The sequence below is a fragment of the Marmota flaviventris genome, chromosome 18, assembly GCF_047511675.1.
Source record: "Marmota flaviventris isolate mMarFla1 chromosome 18, mMarFla1.hap1, whole genome shotgun sequence".
NCBI classification, from domain to species: domain Eukaryota; kingdom Metazoa; phylum Chordata; class Mammalia; order Rodentia; family Sciuridae; genus Marmota; species Marmota flaviventris.
In genome coordinates, this window is record NC_092515.1 from 37,442,287 (window position 1) to 37,464,876 (window position 22,590).

Consider the following 22,590-nt stretch of genomic DNA (forward strand, 5'->3'; position numbering starts at 1 on the left):
AGCCTACCCAAAGCAGTTAATGAGGCAGCCTGGAGAAAACCAGAGTTCAGTCTAGAAAGGAAGGGGTATTTATTGATTAACAGTAGTTGTCTTTTTTAAAAGTTTTTATTTTTGGCAATAAAGAGCACAACATAATCTCCTTCATGCGTCATCGTGCCACTAGCTGAGCCAGCCAGCTTTACCACCAGACCCAGTCCTGTGGACCCCAGTTCCCGCTGCAGACTAGCTTACTCTGGGTGGTCATTCCCTGGGTCACATCAGAGCTGAGCTGGCTGTGCCACCTCCCTGTCTCTAGGGCTCCTTTGGGAGGGGTCCTCTTGCTTTAGCATTCTCCTGCCACAAACGTAATAGTGGTTATTTACAAGAAGGTCTGTTCCCACAAATCCGAACCCTAAAGTATTAAAAAACAATAAACAAAAACCACGCAACCAAAGGTTTGATGTGAATAGAAAGATAGCCCTTCTGCAACGGTAGTCAATAAATACCAGCACTAGAAAATCAATTGCTTTAATTGCATTTCAGCAGGGAGCCTCAGCACCATGTGGGGAAGAGAAATGGGGAAGTGGTGGTTTGAGTGCTCTGGCATAGGGTGGCCAAACCCATGGCAGAGGGTCTCCCTCTCCTGGGGCACTGTACCCCAGTCAATGAGAGGGCAGCAGGGGTGCTCCCCACAGCAGTCCTGCCGCAGCCGCCTGGCCTGGCCTGGCCCTGGGGCAGGAACGGGCCCCAGCCATCCTCCACCTGGCTGAGGTAATAAGCACCCCTACCCTGAGGACCTCTTCTCATCCTGCTAAGCAGGAAGGAGCCTGTGCAGAAATTACATTTTAAAACCAGATTTTTCACCTGAGGCATCAACCAGATGTCACCTCTGCTTAAAACTCCAAGTGCAAGGCTGCTAAGTGGCATTCTGGAAGTTCGGATCCTTCCTGTGCCACTACAGGCCCAAAGGAACAGAGAAGCCACCTGCTGTCTTGGCCACTAGGCTGCTTGGGAAAAGTCAGCAAGCAATGCCAGCCTTGAGTTCTGATTGTCCCCCTCCTCTGGCCCTGGCAATTCAAGCAGGTCCTGGCAGCAGGAGGGCTGTACCACAAAGGACAGGCAAACAGCTGCCCTCATAATCTTTATAACAGCCTTGACCATGGCCTGGTCATGGGATTAAAAATGTATGTGTTGGCGGGAAGGGACAGGGGGAAAATCTTAATATAGAATATGTCATAAGCCATAAATATTAAAATCATCAACAGGATATAGTCCATGGTGGCTCCGGCCCCTCACATGCTCAGGCAGTGTGGCCAGCGCTTTGCCTTGGTCCAGCCTCACCCTCGGGGGCAGGGAGGGAACAGCTTGCTCCCTTTCTCCAGGTCTTGGCCAACAGCCTCTTGAGGCCATCCACAGTAGGCTGTAGTCTATCCTGCAACAGGCAGCCCCCAACAGTCATTGGTGCCTGCCAGCCCTGCTGTCACTGGGAAGGGGTCTTTGCCTCGCTGCTGTCCCCCTGGCTGGGCTTTGGCTTTAGCAGGATGAATCTGTCGAGAAGGTCCGTTTCTGAGCTGGCCTGGGCTGCCCCGTACCCCTCACCTGTGGGTATAGAAACTGGCTCAGAACTCAGATCCAGGTCACAAGATGTGCCCTCCATGGGGGTGGGACACGGAAGCAACTCACCTGCATAGCTGGAGGCTTCGGCTATGTTCTGGGAACCCGTGATGTGGTGCCAGTAGGCACTGCGGGGCAGCATGGTAGTGGGTGTGCAGGGATATGAGTAGTGTTCAGTGCCCTTGTTCAGCAGCTGAGGGGCAGAGGGGTCCCTTCCGTCAGCTCTGCAGGCAGTGGCTTGCTCTACCCCTGAGTAGCCAGCCCAAGACCCTGCCTGTTGACTGAGCACACCCGGCTAGAGACTTGGCTGGCAGACCCCAGGCACTCAGGCCTGCCCACCCCTGCCCCCAGCCTCCCCCGCCCCCAGCCTCCCCTGCACCCTGGGCTGATACCCACTGCCTCACCCTCACATTCTTCTCCATCTCCAGCAGGACCCGCTTGTGCTGCTCGGCGATGGCCAGGGTGGCACTGTGGACCCGCTGGTATATCTGCTCCCCCTCCTGTGTCTGAAAGGTGTAGAGCCCTTCCCCAGCGTCACACATCCTGAGGACACAGGTGGCAAGGTGGTGGAGACCCTGTGCTTTCTCAGGCTCTCCTGCACGCCAGCGGTGGCCACACCGGGCCCTCTGGGAAGCAGGGGGCTCTGCTCCCAGAGCCTGGCCACATAGCACACATGTGCCATTTTCTGTGTGCCAGCTGGAGGTCTAAATGCTTCACAGGATTAACCCATTCCGTTTCCCCACCACCACCCTCTGATCTCCCCTCTCATTTTGTGTTTCCTTAAATGGTTTTTACAGATGAGGAAACTGAAGCATATAGCAGCTGAATAACAACCAAGATGATACAGAGGATCATACAGAATGTTTTGGGTTCCAGTCTGGGGCTACTCCATCCTCACTAAAATTTTATGAAGTTAGGTACTTTACTATCCCAGGAGACAGATGAGGAAGCCAGGACCCAAGTGCACGATCACAAATAAGTGCCGGTGCCAGCACTGGATCTGAGCCCAGGCAGTTAGACCTCTGGTACAGTCTCGCCCGCCCTGCCTGCCCTGGGTGAGTTGCTTCTCTGAGCCTCAACTTCTTCATCTGCATAATGGGAAACCACATTCCCCATTGGATTGTTATGCTGATAAGTAAACGAAGCTTCTAGCACAGTGCCTGATGCAGAAGAGGTCTATCATGACGATAGTGGTGCAGGGTGGGGAGGCAAGAGGGTCCTACCGGCCAGCCTCGAAGGTAAAGCGTGTGGCATCCCGGCCATAGCGGCGCAATGAGCAGAGGGGCCACGAGACGAGCTTCACGCGGGGGTTGTGTGTGTCCCAGAGGTAGATGTTTTCGTGGGTGATCTGCAGCTTGCACTCGCCGTACACATCGAGGTTGGGGCAGGGCAACAGGAAGACATTGAAGCGATCTGCAGCAGGAGAGGCAAGTGGCGTGGAGCTGCCACAGGAGGCACCTCCTGCCGCCCACCCCCACCCCCCAGGGCCAGGGCTCACCTGTCTGCTCGCACTGCACCCCTGGGGCCAGGAGGTCAGGCTCTCCCAGACTGATGTCATTGAGCCGTGACCCCAGACACTCCACAGACAGTGTCTTGTACCATTCTTCTGCCTCCAGCTCTAGAGAAAATGGCACCTCTTCATGCTGCCAGCTCAGGGTCCCCAGCAGCCCACCCCATCCGCCTTGACCCTCAGTTACCCCACCTTGCAAGGCAAGGAGGGCAAGGCCATGACCCCTGTCTGCCCGCCTGTCCCTCAGACACCCCACACCGCCACACCCTCTCCGCCTCTTGTCCGAACCACTGACCATGACCAGTCCAGTGAGCCTAGAGGAGTCTGCAGCCTGGGACCTCACCTGAGTCGCAGGTGAAGGTGCGCGCGGAGTCGTCGGTGAATATGATCGCCACTGCCTGCCTCTTGGTCTCCTTGGGGAGCCGTGTGACACACTTCACATTGCTGATCTCTGTCACCTAGGATGGCATCCATAGGGACTTACCAGGCTGGAGCACCTCCCTCTGCTTCCCCACAGCACTCCCCCACCCCTGCCCCCACCGCCTGGAGGATGTCCTTGGACCTCCCAACAGTAGGTCATCTCTGCTCACAGGAGCGGGGAGCTAGGCCCTGGCCCCTCACCTTGGGGCAGCCTCTGAGGCACACAGACTTCTCATCCGGATACTTCTCCAGCCGCTGGGGCCCCTTGCTGGAGGATTTCCGGAACACCAGCCAGCACCTCCGGTAGATCTGGGGGGAAGACCACAGGGATCAGGCCTCCCCGCCCCTCCACCAGCCAGTGCAGCTGCAGTTCCCCTCCCTGCTGCAGGGGGCAGTGCCACACCGCCCTGCCTGCAGCCTCAGCCTGAGAAAACCTGGACACGGTAGTAACTGGTGTGACACCTCCCTGGGGAGAGGCTCCCTCCCCAAATAGCAAAAACAGCCATTCTCTCCTGGCTCTGGAAGGCTGTTCCACATTTACTGTGAGGGGGCCATCATTTCCGAGTGGTTCCTGTTTATACATTTTGTATTAGCGCTTCCCAGTTTCAGAGTCACTCCCAAGACAGTTCTATTACCCCCATTTACAGGTGGGGAAAGTGAGGCACGACACAGTCTCATCTGGTAAATGGTGGTGCTGGTTGAAAGCAGGCTGTGGAGACCCAGAGCCTCCCATGGTAGCCACTGCACAGGCCATTGCTGCCAGGGCTCCAGCCACATGGTCTCCAAAGACAGGGAGACCCTGGTCAAATTGCCCTGGTCCTGTTCTGGGAGCCAGGCCAGGCTCTTGGTGTTGGTGCCACCATTCTTGTCCGCAAAAGTTTTCCCTCACCCTCTTCTCATCCTGATACCAACCCTGGAATATAAGGAATCAGGGTTACGTCTCTGCTCCCTCGGGGAACCAGAGGCCCCAGGAGGTGAAGGTGCAGAGCTAATCCAGTGGTGCCCCCATCATGCTGCCTTCCCCACACGGCTTCCTCCCTGTGTCTCACCACTGCCAACGCCCTGTGTCCCACTCCCCCTAAATCCTCCAGAGCTTTAGAAACTCCTCCCAAGGGGCAGGAGAGGGGCTGACCATTCTCCAGGGTTAAAGGGACAAACTGACCTACCAGACACCTTGAGGGGTGACCACAGCCACCTACACGAGCTACTGAATGGACTCGTCTTCCAGGGGCCCCTCCCCCATGGGACGGAGCTCTGCCTGGGATGCCTGCTCCTTCCAACAGGTCCAGAAGCCTGACAGGCCTGTTCCCCGGGCATCCCCGATGCCGTTCTCACTGGCAAACAGAAAGGACCTACAGGGTGCCCCAGTGCAAAGCAGGGGAGGCCAGCGGGGGGCCTGGGCCACAAACCCAAGGCCCTGCCCCTTCGCTAGCCATAATCAGTCATGGATTCATCAGAGACTTGGCAGGCAGGGTCATAGTGGGCCTAGGTAGTCCCCAGAAAGTGCCTAGAGCCCGGTCATTTCTGGCTCCTGCCCAGGATACTTGAAGGCATGAGTGCCCCTGCACGCTGACCCTGGCTCAGCCCCTGGCCCATCCACCTAGCACAGCACCCTGAGCATCTAGCTGCAAGGCTCCTTTAGGGTAGAAATTGTTTTATTCTAAGAATCCTCACTCAAATCCTGGTGCCTCCTTCCCAGAGCTGCTGAACGAGTGGACGACCACAAGAAGGGACAGTGGATGGACAGCGAGTGCATGCTGCTGGCCCTGATACACCGTGCCAGGCTGGGCCCCACGCAGCCTGCAGCACCAGGGGCAGCAGCCCGAGGCCTGAGCACCCTGGTTGCCTGGTTACAGGATACACACTCACACCGCCCCAGGGAGCCTGACTCGAGAGCTCCTTCCCACTTCTCCCAGGCCTTTGATCAGCGCTTCAGAAGCACTCTGCACAGCTCTGCCGGGGAGGGAGGCCCGGCAGGTAGTGGGGTGGGCTCCCAGCTCCTCCAGCGTCTCCGCCTCACCTCTGCAGGCTGACGCCGGGGAGTGAGGCTCGGGTCTGCAGAGGGAAGCTGAATTCATGGAAAGGAGTGACCCAAACACCTGGCCACACCCCACTTCCCAGCCCCTCTCCCTGGCGGTGCCTACCTGTCCACTTGGGTTCCCAGGGCCCCTTTTGGAACAGGTCGGATACTGTCCCCAAGTGGCCGCCCTAAGGCCAGCACCTTCTGGGCAAGCTCTGCCCTAGACAGGCTTCAGCCCAGCTGGCTGCGAGGTCCAGGCCACAGGAATGAGGAGTGGGTTTAAAGCTGGGTTCCACCTTCCTGGCCTCCCCACCCAGGCCTCAGCCTCTTTGTTCTGTGCTTGAAGTCAGTGACTGAATCCCTGTCTAGGGAGAGCACAGGGGTCCACGCTGCCAGGGCTGTTCCCACCAGGCTGCGTTCGGAGTTGGGCTTCAAATTCAAATCATGCCACCAGCTCTGCCCTGCAGGACCAAGGGCCCACCTGATGGCAGTGAGGACACTGGCCCAGCACATAACACAGCCCTGAAAGGCCCACGAGGGGAAGAAGGGCTGCTACACCCCTCCCCAAGGCCATCCCTTCCCACCTGGTGCTCAGGCTGGAAAGCAGGTGCTACATCCTTGGGCCCCTCCTCATCCTCTGCCCCACTCAGGCTGAACTGGGAGCCCTGGAGCTTCCTTCCCGAGTCCAGGCAATGGGGGGTGGGGGAGGAGGAAAGGACCGGAGTCCTGAGGAGAACAGACTCGGTGACTGGGGTCACCAGGGCTTTCCTTCCTGCTGGGGAGGGGCAGCTGCCAGCCCCTTCACTGGAGGTGGGGAAGGGTCTGCAGGGGAGCAAAGGCAGCTCTTGGACTCACCAAGATCATTCAGTGGGTCCCTGGGGGCCCTGCTCATGCCTTCTAGGGGATCTTCCCCAGCCGGGTCTCAAGGCTCGGGGGAACTGGTGCACATCCTCGAAGCCTCATCTGCCGCCCCTCCAAGCCCACCACCAACTCCTACCATAAGTTCTCAAGTACAGGCCAGGTAAGTGCCAGCTCTGCCCCTCGCTCTCCTGGCCCTGTTCCCCCAAAGCACTCTTCTTTCCAAACACTTCATTACCATCAGAAACACCCTGAAATGTACATATTCACAGGAGAAAAGCAGCGGGGGGGGGGGGGGGGGGGGGGGGCAGGGGAAGGGGTGCTCTAGGGAAAAGAGGCCCCCAGAGGTGGGGGGCAAGGGGCAAGAAGAGCAGGGCCGAGGCAGTGGATCCAGCTCAGCCCGCCCTCCCGGCTCTGCTGCTGCTGCTGCGGCCCAACTTCAACAATAGCGGAGCCGCCTGCCCACCGGCCACCACAGCTGCCCAGCGGCTGGGATGCCAGCCAGCCGCGCAGGGGCGGGGGCTGCCGCGGGCCGAGCTGGGTGGCACATGCCAGGCAGCCCGCGGAGAGAAGTCTCAAGACCACAAACGCACGATGCCCAGGCGGGCAGGCGGCGCGCACACACGCCATGCCTCCCCCCCGTCCCTGGCAGGGCCCGCGGGCTCACCCCCAGCTTTCGGCTCTTCATCTTCACATAGCCCTGCTTGACGATGTCGTTGAAATTGGTCGCCATGGCTGTCCCGCCGTCTCCGGGGTGCTAGGCTGGCCGAGGCAGGGGAGGGACGCCCAGGTGGCCTGGGTCTGGACTCCTCCGATCACCTGGGTCACCTGTTCAGAGGAGCCGGCGTGGCGCCCGTCTGTCGTCGGGCCGCTCCTCACCTCGCCCGCGTCAGCATTGTTCTAGCAGCTCCTGTGCCCGGCGCCTGCTGCAAACGCAGATGACAGCGAGATCAGAGACAGTGACATCTCTCTCCCCTCGCTGTCTCGCTCGCTCTCTTTTTTCCTTCCTCTTCCCACACTCCTCCCTCCCTCCCTCCCTCCCTCCGCCCTTCTTCCTTCCCTTCCCTCCCCACCCCAGGGCGACAGAACCATTCAGGAAAACCGAGGTGGAGGCAGCACGAGAAAATGGTCCAGCCCAGTCCCTCCCTCGCGCGGGGCTGGCGGTTAACCCCTTCCTGGGCGGGCCGGCTCCTGCTCCCACCGAGGAGGAGGGCGGAGGAAGGGTGGCCACGAGCTCCCCCCAACCCGGGCTGGGACCCGGAGCTGGGTCCCTCCGTCCCCACAGCTCTCCAGCCACTGGCCCTCTCCCTGTTACAACTTTGGGGCAGACTTGGGGCAACTTGCCAGAACAAACCCCTTCCCGGGGCAGCTGAGCCCCAGGGGCAACGCTCCCGGGTGGGGGGGTAGTCCTAGGACAGGGCCCAGGGTCTGAGGGCTGAGCAAAGCCCACACCCCGCTCCCTGGGGTTAAAGACAAGGGGCCTCGCAGACTCCAACCCCTGCCCCACCCGTCCTCTACCTGACTCTCTCCAGCCGGGAGGAAAGCTGGGGAGCACCTCCCAGGCCCCTCAGGCCAGCTCCAGGCCCCTGGACTTAGCGCTCCTCTGGGTCCTGCTTCCTGGGTAGGAGGGCAGAGTTCAGTGGGGCGGGCCCCCAGATAAGCCTGAGGAATGTGCCTGCCGGCTGGAGGTGGCCGCTGTGGGAGTAGATGTCTCACCCTGACCCTGAAACTGGGAAAACTGGGCCAATCTGTGAGGGTGGGGACTGGGCCCCAACGGGCCACTGGGTCTGGTGGGGCCAAACAGCGCCTCCATGTTCTGAGCATGGGCAAGAGTTAATTACAGGGAGACTAGCCTGGGTGCGGGGCAGAAGATAGAGTCCAGCGGATGCAGAAGCCAGTGTGGGCACCAAGCCGAGCTCAATATGGAACTGGAAACGAGGGTACCAGCAGGGTCACTTCAAATCAGGCACATCAGTAGGTAACACAGACTCAGGGGGATCTTAGCAATGACTGTCTAACAGCCTCATTTTACAAATGGGAAAGAAACTTATCCAGAGAGGGTGAGCCATAGGACTAAGGTCACACAGTAAATCCAAGGAGTAGCCAGAAATGAATGAGAAGTTTCAGGATGGGAGATGGAGGCCAGTCTGGGGACAGATTACCGTCCTCTGGACAACTCTGGCTGCCTGCTACCACCTAAGCCTTCTTGGCCACGGAGCCTCAGGGACAGGGCTTGGTCAACCACGTGGCTTCCCGTGTCTCCAGCATCACTAGGTGGAGGTGCAGTAGCATTTGGGGGATCAGCTTAGCCTCTGCCTGGATGGGGCCCTGAGACAAGCATGCTGCTGGACCTGCGGCCACCAGGCCTTAATCAGTCTCCTGGAGGCCAATCTGTTGAGTCCCTAACAGGGAACAGATGGGACACCACAGTGAGCACACACAAACCAGGAGAGGGCCAGAGGGGCAATGATCCCCAGTTCCATGTGCCACTCTCAGCGGCCCTCCTGTTCATTCAATTTGTCTGTCCCTCCCAAACCCAAGCCTTCCACTTTTGCTCTTGGAAGGTCCGGTCCCCACTGGCTGTGCCCAACCTGGGCTCCGGCAGTCAGAGAGAGGTCAGTTTTCCCAGCTCTGTCCCCACTGCCTGCCTCCTGGACTGCCTTGTCACCAGAGCAAGCGCTGGCTCCCTGGAGCTCCCAAGAGGACTAGCAGGCTGGACACCGCTGTGGTCCGGTGCCGAAGGCCCCTTCCCAAACACATCTATGAGAAGCCACCGGGCCCCTGGGTTCATCCAAGGTGGCCAGCAGCCGGCACAGCCAGGAGTGCGAATCCAGCCAGCTGTGCAGTCTGGACAAGCCACTTAACTTTCCTGTGCCTCAGTTTCCCCATTGGTTAAAAAAGCACAAGCTCCCTTCTTAAATGAGGAGAGGAATCTGGAAGACCCGATGCTCACTGCAGACCCAGAAAAACTGCCTTGAAAAACTCCCAGGGCTGCTGGTTCTGGTTTGCTTTTTTCTGAAAGCAGCTGCCCAGTCAGGGCTAGGCAGCCCCCCACAGCCAGCCTTCCACCTCCCGTCAGGCCTGTTCCCTCTGGTGCCATCATCCATCTTCCCAGTGGCAGCAGGGAGGGACAGTGGCCCCAAGCTCTCAGAGTGCTCCCGCTGTGTCTGGCACAGCCCTACACATGGCCCTGGACCCTCAGCTCTAGAATCAGCCCGCAGAGATAAACCAGGAAGCCTGGGGCCAACGTCCTGGCATCTGACTCCGGCTCCAAGTCACAGCAGCTCCAGGCCACACTCAGTCCCTAATGAGTTTGCAAAAGCAAGCCCCCACCTTGACCCAAAATGGTATGGTACAGGATGGGGAATGGCCAACAGGTGGACTCACAAATTTGACAGGCAATAAGGTCAAGGGGGACCTAGACCCACCCCATTCCCTAGAGGGCCTGAACGTGGTGAGCAAGAAAGCGCCCCCACGCTGACCCTGTAAAGCCCAGAGAGCATCCCAAGGCAGAGGGATGCAGAGAGCCCCTGCCCTGCCCAACTGTGGAGCCACTGAGCCTCCAGCAACCTCCCAAGTCTGCAGCAGGGGACTGCCCACTACTGCAAGAGGATGTGAGGTCCTGGGCACTGGACCAGAGGTCTGGAAGCTCTGATCACCTAGAAGAGCTAAGTGAGTGTCCAGCAGCCCCCCTCACAGCCCCCCCTCCAGCAGCCCCATCCCAGCCTCACATCAACCTGGCGGCTCCACCCCAGACAGTGCCTGGGCCAGGCCCCCACAGCTTTTCAGAAAGAGCCAGGTACGGTCCCTCTGCTCCCTCTGCTCCCGGGGCAGGCAGGTCCCTGCCCACCTGCCCCATCGGGCAGCCACTCTGAGCACTCCCTCCCTGGATTCTGCCTGGAGGCTTTGGCTCCAGAACAAACGCTACTCGCTGAAGCTGGCAACCAATGACAGAGCAGGAGCAGATGCCCGCCTGGCTGGGCCTCTCCACCCGCCAGACAGATGGGATCTTATCAGAGCTTCAGGGACAGCCCTACCTGGACACCATCTCACTGTGTGCCTGCCTCCACCCCACAGCAAAGATCCTATCAGAGGGCGGATTCTCTCCAGCACCAGGGACACTTCCCATTACCTGCTCGCCTGGCTCCTCATCCCCAGTGCTATTGTTATCAGGGCCCCGGGTATGGAGCCACCACCAAAACACTGCAGGTCCCATCCTAGGTGACATGGACACCAAGTACCTAACTGGGCAAAGGGACATGTGAACAGCCATAGTATCCAGATCCTGAGCCCAGGAAAGTGGTGCTATGTCACTGCCATCTATTCTCTTCCACTGTCCTACCACCCCTCAGCATGCCAAACTCCTCCCCACACAGGCCCACTATACCTGCTGTTCCCTGCCTGTGACACTGTTCCCTCACAAGTTCTCAAGGTTCATTCCACTGCTTCATTCAGACTTCAGCTCAAAGGTCACCTCCTCCAGGAGGCCTTTCCTGACCACCCTGGCCAGAGGAGCCCTGCTAGTTAGCTCTCTCAGGACATCCAGTGTCACTGTGGGATTTTCTTGTTCCTTCATCTGTCTACTCCTCAGCCACAGAAAGACATCTAGGTTGGCAGCTCCCTGATGGACAGGCCTCTTCTGTCTAGTCAGAGCTCCAGCCTGGCTCCGAGGACACTGCCAAGTGCTGAGAGAGAGGTGCTCAATATTTGGGGACTGAACAAACATTTCTCTCTAGGTTTTTCTTCCTCATCCTTCCACCACCACACATCTGGCTGCCAGCTCAGTTCCAAAAGCATGAGTGCCCTGAGGCCCAGTGCTGACCATCATGGGCAGCAGAGTTGTTAGAGGAGAGCCAGCAGGACTCAGGACTCAGGACCCAGTTTGGTTCAAAGCTGCCTCAGGGGACAGCGTGCTGCTGACGCTGTGTCCAGGTTTCACTGGGTGGCCCCACCTTGGTTGGGGTTGTTAGGTGAGGTCATGCCCAGCCTGCTGCCTTTCCGGGGAGTAACCAGCACCCAGACATAGAAAGGAGCACTTGGTCAGAGAGCTTACAGCTTCTGGGACCCACCCCAGATGGGGGGCAGGAACCGCTTGTCCTGGACCCAATTCCCCTGAAAGGGGTCACCTGAAGCCTAGTCCCTAACTGCTATTAGTGGAGTGTTCTAGAGTAGACTCTGGCCCCTGCTCAGCACTATCAGACCCCATCCAGCCTGAGCCCTCCATTCAGTGCCCTGGCAACTGTCCTGCCGTGAACTATGAGGCCACCACATAGTAGACTGAGGTGCTCAACCTCAGCTCGTGCCCCTTTGCCATGACAGAAAGCATTTAACTGGAACCAAGGGGGGGGGGGAGGCCCCAGGATGTCAGGGGAGAAAGGGTCAAGGGCAGCAGGCAGTTGGCCATGAGTGTAAGCAACTGTAGGCACCCCATCTTCAGGTGGGGGTGGGCAGCGGGGCCAGTGCGGGTAGAGCCACAGTCTCTTGGAATCTGGAGAAGTTGAGCAAGCAGGAGGGCGGGGGGGGGGGGGGGGCTGGGAGATGGGGGGGGGGGTGCCGGGAATGGGGCTGGGAGGGCGCCAGGGGCCTGGGTTTCTCTGATGAGGTGTGAGTGGGTGCAGGTGAGGTCAGATCCTGAGCTGGGCTTCCCGGAGCGGAGAGCTGGGGGTGGGGACAGTTCAGGGGTAGTTTTAGGGCCCAAGAACTGGCTTCGGGGCGCGCGTCTGAGACCCCTCCCCCTCACAGATTGGAAGGCTCGGTGGGTTGGAGCGTCCGCAGGTTCCGGAGGGGCCGGGGGATGAGAGCTGCCGGGGGTCTCGCGGGTTCGGCGCGGCCTAGGTCCCCTCCCCGCCCCGCGCCCCCCATTTACCTGGGCGCCGAGGCCCGGGCCGGGGGCGCTGGCTCGGCGGGGCCACGGGGCAGGCTCATGCCCGCGTCACGGCGCGGCCGGCGGGGGCGGCAGGCGGCGGTGCCGGGCTCCAGGCGGGGACCGCGAGGGAGGCACGGCCGCAGACTCCGCTCGGCTGGGACTGGGCTGCGCGGCTCCTCCGCCGGGGCCCGCAGCGCCGCCCCGCCCCCAAGGCCCCGCCCCCGCCGTATTCCTCCGAGTCGCGGGGCCTGCGCGTGTTCGGGGGCGCCCCACCCCTTCAGGGCGCCCTCGGAGCCAGGCTCCGCGCAACCAGGAAGCCCAGATCTCTGGGCTCCAAAGCCCAAGCTCACATTGCCTTTCGGTCCCTGAAAGCTGAATTCCACATGAGCTGCCCGCCCCCCAAATCCCACCCTCCCCAACTTCTTCAGAAATCACAGACACGCCCTTGCTCCCCTGTCTCCTCCCGCGGCCCTCCACAGCCCGGCCGCCTCCTTGTTCCAGTGACCTCCTTCACCCCTCCACTCGCCACCCACTGGGCCCCTGTTCTGCCTGGACCCCAAATCTCAGGCCTCAGCTGTTCCAGGTAGGGATAGAGACCTCTCCCCCTCCGGGGTTTAAGTCTACCCAAACCAGCGGGTCTGGGAAGGTGGTCTCTGGACCAGAAGTTTCACCAGAAACTTGTAGAAATGCAAATTGCCCACCAGACTCCAGACCTAGGAAATAAGGATTTCTGGGGTGTTTCGGCCAGAAATCGATTTACCAGACCCACAGGTGACTCTGTTGCAGGCTAACATTTGAGAAACCCTGCTTCAGACCATAAATACAAAACGAAACAAGGCCACCTCTGAACCACGGAAACCTGAGAAATGAAGACACCTCCAATCTACCCAGTGCTCAGGATTCTCAGGGGGACAGGCTTAGTATCCGGAGGACAAGAACCCTAACACTTACCCTTGGGGTCCATCCCTCTGCCTCTGAGACACCTGCGCTTGAGCCTTTCCCAGGAAACTTCCATGGGAGTCACTTCCTTCCCCCAGTATATGTCCCTGGATGGTCACTGGTGCCTGTGACCAGTTAGGGAGCCCCTGGGTCTTTTCAGGAGCTCCAGCGGAGTCTTTCACCGGCTCCAGACTGACTGGTAAGGAAGTGGCCTCTGCAGTCCCTGCAGCCAAACTGACCTGAGCCTGACCTCCTGACCTGCTGGCCTGCTGACCTTCCTGTGCATCTTCCAAACTTGACCCCACCTGCTTTGCTTCAAACTACAGCCCATAAAGCCCCCAGCACTCGATCCATCACTGCAAACTGCTTTCACCCCCAGCAACCTCTGAAGAGTGAAAATGAGTTTTCAAAGTAAAAAGGCTTCATTTCTAGAATGGAGTTCTCAAACCTCTTCACTTCAGCCCCAATCCATTCTGTCTGTTCTGTTGTCACCTAATTTTTTTTTCACCTAAATTTTAAAAATTAAACTTCTTATTTTGAAATATCTGTAGATTCACACACAGTTGTCAAATATAATACAGAGAGGTTCTGAGTTGTCTTTACTCAGTTCCCCCTAAAGGTAACCTCTTGCAAAACCACAGCACAATACAGTCAGGATAGGGAATATTGCGTCCCAGGAAGACCCCTCTTTTTCTCTGTTTTTTTTTTTTTTTTTTTGTACTGGGGATTTAACACATGGGTGCTCAACCACTGAGCCACATCCCCAGCCCCTTTTTATATTTTATTAGAGACGGGGTCTTGCTGAGTTGCTTAGGGCCTTGCTAAATTGCTGAAGCTGGCTTTGAACTCGCAATCCTGCTGCCTCAGCCTCCTGAGCCCCTGGGATTACAAGATGGGCATTCTTAGCTCTCACATTGCTTTTTTATGCACACTCACTTCTCTTTCACTTCCACGCCTCTGTAACCCCAGCAACCACTAATCTCTTCTCCATTTCTATACTTTGTTATTTTAAGGGCTGGGGTTGTGGCTCAGTGGTAGAGCACTCGCCTATCATGTGTGAGGCACTGGGTTCAATCAGCACCACATAAAAATAAAATAAAGATATTGTGCCCACCTACAACTAAAAAACAAATTTTAAAAAAAGAATATTTACAGTTGGAATCATTAATGTTATCTTTAGGGACTGGCTTTTTTTCACTTAGTAATCTTTGGTTATTCATTCAAGTGTTTTTTTTAGCTTTGCGCAGTGGCAGTATCGTAGCCAATGAGGTTTATCCGAGGCGCGATTATTGCTAATTGAAAACTTTTCATTCAAGTGTTTTTGCATAGAGCAATAGTTTGTTCTTTTTATTGTTGTATAGTATTCCCTGATATGGAGGTTCCACAGTTTATTCACGTAGCCGTTTAACATTATCTCCAGTTTTTGACTACAGTGAATATAACTCTTATGAACACTGCATAGGTTTGTATTTGAACATGTATCTTCATTTCTCTGGAATAAATGCCTACATTTATAGTATAGTAAGTATGTTGCATATTTTTTGTTTGTTTGTTTGTTTGTTTTTGTTTTTTAACCTGCCACATTGTTTTCTAGAGTGGCTGTATCATTTTATATCACCAACAGCAGTGTAGGCATGACCCATTTTCTTCACATCCCCTTCAGCCTTTGGTGAAATTACTTCTTTTCTATTTTTAAGCCATTCTGATCATTGTGTAGGGATGTATCCCTGTGAGTTTTTTTTTTTTTAATTATTTTTTGTAGTTGTAGATGGACAGAATGCCTTTATTTTGTTTATTTTTATATGGTGCTGAGGATTGAACCCAGTTCCTTACACACTTGAAGCAAGCACTCTGCCACTGAGCTACAGTCCTAGTCCTCACTGTGTTTTTTTTTTTTTGTTTTTTAATTTGTATTTCCCTAATGGCTATGATATTGAACATCTTTTCATTAGGTGATTTGCAGTGTGTTTTCCTCAATGAAATGTTTCTTTATACTTTTTGTGAAAATTTCAGTTTGATCATTTGCTTTTCTTGCTGTTGAATTTTGAGAGTTCTTTATATATTGTAGATACTAATCCTTTTTTGGTTATGTGATATTTCTTCCCAATCCATTGTTTGTGTACTTAACAGGGTCTTTCAAAAGCAAAAGCTTTTAATTTTGGTGAAGTCCAAATTATCAATTTTTTCCTTTCATGGATCATGCTTTGGGTGCTAAATCCACTAAGTCTGGGGATTTTTTTTTTATGTTTTATTCTGAAAGTTATTTAACTTTATGCTACACATTTAAATCTGTGAAGCTTTGTGTATTTATTTTTTTTTTACCCATAAATGTCCAATTGTTCTAGTACTATTTGTTGAAAAGGCTCTTTTTCTTCCATTTAATTGCTTTTGCAACTTTGTCAGAAGTCATCAGGCCCAAGTTGGGTGTGGTGGTGCATGCCTGTAATTCCAGTGACTCAGGAGGCTAAAGCAGAGGATCACAAGTTCAAAGCCAGCCTGAGCAACTTAGTGAGGCCCTGACTCTAAATAAAAAATGAAAAGGGCTGAGGATGTGGCTCAGTGGCTAAGGGAACTGGGATTCAATCCCTGGTACAAACAACAATAACAAAACAAAACAAAACACAGCAGGACCTATTTCGGGGTTCTCTCTTCTGTTCCATTAATGTGTAGGTTCCTCTGCTAAAAGTACACAGTGTTAATTATTAAAGCTATATGGTAAGTCATGAAATCAGATACACTGACTCTTCCCACTTTGTTAATTTTCAAAATTGCTTTAGCTCTTCTAGTTCCTTTGGCTTTTCATATAAACTTCAGAATAGTCTTATCTATCTGTTCAGAATATCTTTCTGGGATTCTGGTAGAAACTGCATTAAACCCGTTCATCAGAACTGACCTTTTGCTATGTTGTCTTGCAATCCGAGAACACACTAAGTCTCTCCACCAATGTATATTGTCTTTGATTTCTTTCATCAGCAATTATGGGGGTTTTCAGAATGCAAGTCCTATTCACGCTTGGTTAGATTTATATCTCAGTATTTTATTTAATGATTTTTGGCAATCTTAAACGGTACTCTATTTTTAATTTTGCCGCTTAGGAGTTTTTGCTGTATAGAAGTAATTTCTTGTATATTTATCTTATATTTTGCAACATCTCCGAACTTCATTCTAGGAGTTTGGCGTTGTGGGATGGAGCCTTCAAGATTTTCTACAAGGAAAAATCATGGCGTCTGTACCCAGAGAAGTTTTATTTCTTCCTTTCCTGTCAGTATCTTTCATTGCCTATGGCTCTGGCTAGAACTTTCCAGCTCCTGTGTGCCTAAGAGCAATATGAGAAGCTGACATCCTTGCAGTCAGGGTCCATCTGTGCTGACACAATGAAACCCCACAGATTGGGAGATTTATGAAGAATAGAAATTATTTCTCACAGCTCTGGAGGTTGGGAAGTCCAAGATCACCCCCCCCCCCATATTCAGTTGTCTGCTGTGGGTTGTGCCCTCTCCTTCCAAGATGGCATCTTGTGCTGTGTCACATGGCAGAGGAGACAGAGGCCGGAGAGGGCCCAGCACGCAGGAAGCCTCTGCTTCAGGGCCTCAACTCATTCCCCAGGAAGGAGCCTCACAGCCTCCTCCCTTCCTAAAGGCACTGCCTCTTACACTGACACACTGGGCATTAAGTTCCAACGCTTGAGTTTTGAAGGGGACACAGTCAAGTCACAGTACTTATTGTGTTCCTGGTCTTAGGGGGAAAGCATTCCACTGTTCATCACTAAGAATAAGTGGTAGCTGTAGATTTTTGTTAGATGTGCTTTGCCAAATGGAGGAGGTTCTCTATTGGTTTGGAAGTTTCTCTCATAAATGGAAGTCCGTGTCGTTACATGCCTTTTCTGTGTTGACTTGGTCATGCGGTTGTTGTCCTCCCCACCTCTTCCTCCTCTCCCCCTCTTTTTTCTCCTTCTCTCCTCTCCTTCTTTCCCCTTCCTCTTACCCGCCACTCCCCCGCCTCCTTTGTCCTGTACTGGGGACTGAACCCAGAACCTCACCCATGCTAGGCAAGCATTCTACTACTGAGCTACATCCCAGCTCTTTTCTCTTACTTTCCATATTTTTTGGGGGGGGGAGCATACTGGAGATTGAACGCGGGGGCACTCGACCACTGAGCCACGTCCCCAGCCCTATTTTGTGTTTTATTTAGAGACAGGGTCTCCCTGAGTTGCTTAGCACCTCGTTTGTGCTGAGGCAGGCTTTGAACTCGTGATCCTCCTGCCTCAGCCTCCAGAGCCACTGGGATTATAGGTGTGTGTCACCGCGCCCAGCTACTTTCCATATTTTTATTAGTGCATTATAGTTGTGCCTAAAGGTGGGATTCATTGCTCCTATTTGCCCACACACACAATATAACAGTATAATTGGGTCGGCAGCATTCCTCGGTATTTCCTCTTCCCCTCTCTTCCTCCTCCCGCCTTGTCTCTTTCCTCTGATCTACCTTCAATTTTCGTGAGATCCCCACCCACCCACCTTACTTTTGCATTTTCCTCTCTGGCTTCTGCATATGAGAGAAAACATACAACCCTTGCCCTTCTGGGTTTGGCTTATTTTGCTTAACAGAATGTTCTCAAGTTCCATCCATTTTCTTGAAACTGCCATAATTTCATTTTCTTCATCCCAGCCCCTGTCATTTTGAAACAGGATCTAAGCTGCCCAGGCTGGCCTCCAACTTGCAGTCCTCCTGCCTCAGCCTCCTGGGTAGGTGAGATTACAGGCGTGCACCACCTGGCCCCACACCCAGCTCTTAACTATTGAACTAGCTTGAAATAAACCTCCCTGAAATAAACCTCACTAGGTTATGATGTTTAATTCTAATACAATATTTCTGAATTTATTCAGGATTTTCTGCATCTATATCATGAGGGTTGTCAGGCAGTGAATTTTTCTTTTTCATTGTCTTTACCTGGTTTGGGTTCAGGGTAATAATACTGATCTCAAAAGATGGATTGAACAGTGCTCTCTTTCTCTCACCTCTTTTTTATGGAACAGTTTGTGCAGAATTGGGGTTCGTTCTTCGAATGTTTGGTAGAATTCTCCCACAAAATATTTTGAGTCTGGAGATTTCTTTTTTGCATGTTTTAAAAATTTAAATTCAATTTCCTTAATAATTATTGGTCCACTCAAATGATCTGTCTCGTGGTGGAACTGTCGTAGCTTGTGTATTGGGGAAAGGGGTCTTTTTTGTGGATCTTTATTCTATTCATTTGTTTATACATGGTGCTGAGGATCGAACCCAGCGCTCACACATGCCAGGCAAGCGCTCTGCCACGGAGCCCCAGCCCCAGCCGGATGTGCTGTGTTCTCTTATTATCACCATCTTAGATCTGCGTGGTCTGTGGTGACCTTCCCTGTTTCATTCCTGATACAGGCAATTTGTGTCCTCTCACCTTCTCTCTGTTCTCTGTCAGTCTTGCTGGAGGTTTGTCAATTTTATTGATTTTTTTCAAAGAACCAACCCTTTATTTCATTGATTTTCTCCATTTAAAAATAATTCATTGGCTTCTGCTCTTATCTTTATTATTTCCTTCCTCTGCTGGCTTAGGGTTTATATTGCTCTTCTTTTCCTTGGCTCTAAAGGTGGGATCTTAGACTATGGATTTGAGGGTTTTCCTTTTTTGTAACATATGCATTTAGTGCAGTAAAATCCCCTTTCAGCACTGCATTCAGTGGATTCCACAAAATTTGATGTTTTACCTTTTTTTTTTTTTCTTTTTTGTAATGGGGATGGAATCCACGGGTGCTCTACCACTGACTTCCATCTCTTTTTTGTTTATTTATTTATTTTAATTTTGGACAAGGTCTTGTTAAATTACTGAGGCAGGCCTCAAGCTTTCAATCCTCCTGCCTTAGCCTCCCCAGCCACTGGGATGATAGTCATGCGCCACCACACCTGGATTACCTTGATTTTTATTAGGTTAACGATATCTTAATATTTCCTTTGGTTCTCTCCTTTTTAATTCATTTAGAAGTGTACTGCTTAATTTCCAAGTATTTGGAGATTTTCCTGTTATATCTATATTGCCAATTTATAATTTGATTCCATTGTGGATAAAGAGAATACTCTATAAGATTTTGATTCTTTTAAATTTTTTGAAGTTTGCTTTATGGCCCAGGATATGGTCTCTCTTGGTATATGTTCATGGGCAAATTTAGTGTATGTTCTGCTGTTTTAAGGTGGAAAATATCAATTTGACCTTGTTGGCTGATTATTCCTATATATCCTTTTTGATTTTTTTTTAAATCTAAATGTCCTATCAATAGTTGAGAGAGGAATGCGGATATCTCCAACTTTAATTGTGGCTTGGTCCATTTCTCTTTCCAATTCCATCAATTTTTATTTCACATATTTTATAGTTCTGTTGTTTTTTTAGATTAATCTTTTTAAAAATTATTTTATATTGTCCCTTTCTGTCTCTGGAAATTTTCTTTGCTCTGAAGCCTACTTTAGCTAATTTATTAATACAGTCATTCCTGTTTTCCTTTGATTAGTGTTTACATGGTATCTCTTTTTCTATTCTTTAGTTTTCAACCTGCCTATGTGATTATATTTAAAACCTTGGAGAGGGGTATATAATTGCTTCATATTTTTAAATTAAATCTGCCAATCTACTATTTAGTTGGTGCATTTAGACTCTGCATTTAATGTAATTATTGGTAGGCTGGGACTTGACTTTGACATTTTATGTCTTTGTTTTCTGTTCTTTTTTTTAAAGAGAGAGAGAGAGAGAGAGAGAGAGAATTTTTTTAATATTTATTTTTTAGTTTTCGGTGGACACAACATCTTTATTTGTATGTGGTGCTGAGGATTGAACCCAGTGCCGCGACCATGCCAGGCAAGCGCGCTACCGCTTGAGCCACATCCCCAGCCCCTGTTTGTTCTTTTTTTTTAAATTTAATTTCTGTGTTTTTGTTTTCCTGCCAACCTGGGAAATGTTATTTGTTTTTTGTTTGTTTTCGTTTTGTTTTTGTTTTTGTTTTGTTTTTAGAATTCCGTCTATTTGGATGCACCTATTTTGAGTGGTTTCCTGGTTGCTCTAGGTATTACATTATGACCATATAACATATTGTTGTCCACTGATGTGATCATTTTACCAGTTTGAGTGACATATAGACATGTTACCTCCTATTAGGGTCCTTTACCCAGTTTATACTATAATTGTGTTAAAATTTTCTCTCTCTATATATTTACAACCACATCAGAAGCTGTAACAATTTTTGTGTCAACTTTACAACACAACCTAGAAAACTCTAGGTAAGGAGGAAAGCCTGTGGTACGGACCATGGTGCTTCTTTCATGTCCCTGAGGATCTGAGTTTCCTTCTTTCATTGTTTCTGTTTAGAGAATTTCCTGTAGTCATTTTAAAAAATTATTTATTTTTTAGTTATAGATGAATACAATATATTTATTTTATTTTTAATAAAATCGAACCCAGTGCCTCACGCATGCTAGAGGAGCACACTACCTCTGAGCCACAACCCAGCCCTATAGTCATTTTTTAAGGAAGGTAAATTGTCTTAATTTACTTTTCTCTTAAAATGTCTAGATTTGCTTTTCATTTCTGAAGAGCACTGTCAGGGGGTTGAGGATTCCATGTTGACAGTTCTTTTGAAAAATAGTGTTCCATTTCCTTCCAGCCAGCATGGTTTCTGGTAAGAAATCTGCTGTCATTGGAAATGTGTTTCTCTCATCGGAAAAGTATTTTTTATATTGTTATTTTGGTGGGGGTACCAGGGATTGAGCCATATCCCCAGCCTTATTTTGTATTTCATCTAGAGACAGGGTCGACTGAGTCACTGAGAGGCTTAGCCCCTCACTTTTGCTGAGGCTGGCTTTGAACTTGCAATTCTCCTGTCTCAGCCTCTCAAGCCACTGGGATTACAGGCGCTTACCACCCTGACCAACTCTTCTTTCTTTCTTTCTTCCTTCCTTTTTTTTTTTTTTGGTACTGTGATAGTAGGAGCAAATGTGACTCCATTTTGTTTTATGACTCCATTCTGTAAAACAGCCATGCCAAGTAGAAGAGTCATGACTGGGGCAAGATGTTCTTTTCCTTTTGCTAAAGAAACCTTTAAGAACACAGAACTACCTAATGGGGCATTGGTTCTGTAACTAGGGTAACAGGGCTCTGTTTCTGAAACTGGGGTGACTGGGATAACTGTGATTGGTTAGGCTTCCCTCTGCTTGACTGCACTGTCCCGCTTCTGTAACCTGGCTTGCTTGCATTGGCTAGACCCCTCCAAACATCCCTTTTGCGGTTTTCAGGCTTATAAGGAGTGCCCTTGCAATTGTTTGGGGCTGATCAGGGGAACAGCTTTATGTTCTGGTCAGCCGCCACCGGTGTGCTTCAATAAAGGCTTGATTCGGTTATACATGAGTGGTCTGGAAGTCAGTTTATGAAACCCTGGGACAAAGCTTTAACTATAACAGTACCAGGGATTGAATTCAGGGATTGAATTCAGGGGTGCTTACCACATCGCCAGCCTGTTTATTTTTAATTTTTGAGACAGGGTCTTGTTAAGTTGCTTAAGGCCTCACTAAGTTGCTGAGGCTGGCTTTGAACTTGAGATCCTCCTGCCCAGCCTCCCAAGTTGCTGGGATGACAGGCCTGTGCCATAGCCCTTGGCATCTTTCTTGCCTTTTTCAGGGACTCTAATGACACAAATATTGGATTTTTGTTATCCCACAAATCCCTGAGGTTCTGCTAATTTTGATTTTATTTTTTCAGCCTATTTTCTCTCTTGCTCAGACTTGGCGATTCCAGGTGTTCTCTCTTTCAGCTCACTGATTGTTTCTTCTGTCCCCTCCCTACATTTTCCTACTGGAGATTTAATCCAGAAGCACTCTACCACTGAGGTCCATCCCCAGACCTTTCTATTTTTAAATTTTGAGACTGGATCTCACTAAGTTGCCAAGGCTGGCCTTGAACTTGTGATCCTCCCACCTCAGGCTTTCAAGTCATTGGGATTCTAGGTGTGTGCCACTGTGCCCAGTCCTGTTTCCTTTATTCTGCTGTTGAACCCATTCACTAAGTTTTTAAGTTCAATAATTGTGTTTTTTAGTTCTAAAATTTCCATTTGGGTGTTTTTGTATCTTCTGTTTCTTTGCTGAGACTATCCATTTTTCATTTGTTTCAAAGATATTCATAACTACCAACTGAAGCATTCTATGATGGCCCTTTTAAATCCTTTGTCAGATAATATCTCTACCACCTCAGTGTTGGAATTTATTGGTCATCTATTTTCATTCAGTTTGAGATCTCTCTGACTCAGGTATGAGTGCTTTTTAAATCGTAAGACATTTTTGTATCATGTTATATGACTCTGGATCTTATTTAAGCCT

General features: G+C 51.4%; 1 protein-coding gene and 1 non-coding gene across 3 annotated transcripts; one reads left to right on the top strand and one right to left on the bottom strand.

Annotated features, from left to right (window-relative positions):
- Positions 1-86: 86 nt before the first annotated feature.
- Positions 87-12,338, bottom strand: Dok4 (docking protein 4). 2 transcript variants are annotated; one of them, XM_027939017.2, is made up of 9 exons: positions 12,268-12,338; positions 7,069-7,327; positions 3,725-3,832; positions 3,447-3,561; positions 3,092-3,211; positions 2,817-3,006; positions 1,998-2,136; positions 1,663-1,786; positions 87-1,578 (listed from the first exon to the last, which is right to left on the bottom strand). In XM_027939017.2, the coding sequence occupies exons 2-9, from the start codon at positions 7,132-7,134 to the stop codon at positions 1,460-1,462; spliced, it is 981 nt and encodes a 326-aa protein (XP_027794818.1). In that variant the 5' UTR covers positions 7,135-7,327; positions 12,268-12,338; the 3' UTR covers positions 87-1,459. The 2 variants fall into 2 exon arrangements, with proteins under 2 accessions (XP_027794818.1, XP_027794816.1); XM_027939015.2 differs by having other exon boundaries at positions 87-1,786.
- Positions 12,339-14,441: 2,103 nt separating this feature from the next.
- LOC114095802 (U4 spliceosomal RNA) lies at positions 14,442-14,580 on the top strand. The gene has a single exon (XR_003583316.1). It is a non-coding gene; the product is annotated as a U4 spliceosomal RNA (small nuclear RNA).
- Positions 14,581-22,590: the final 8,010 nt, after the last annotated feature.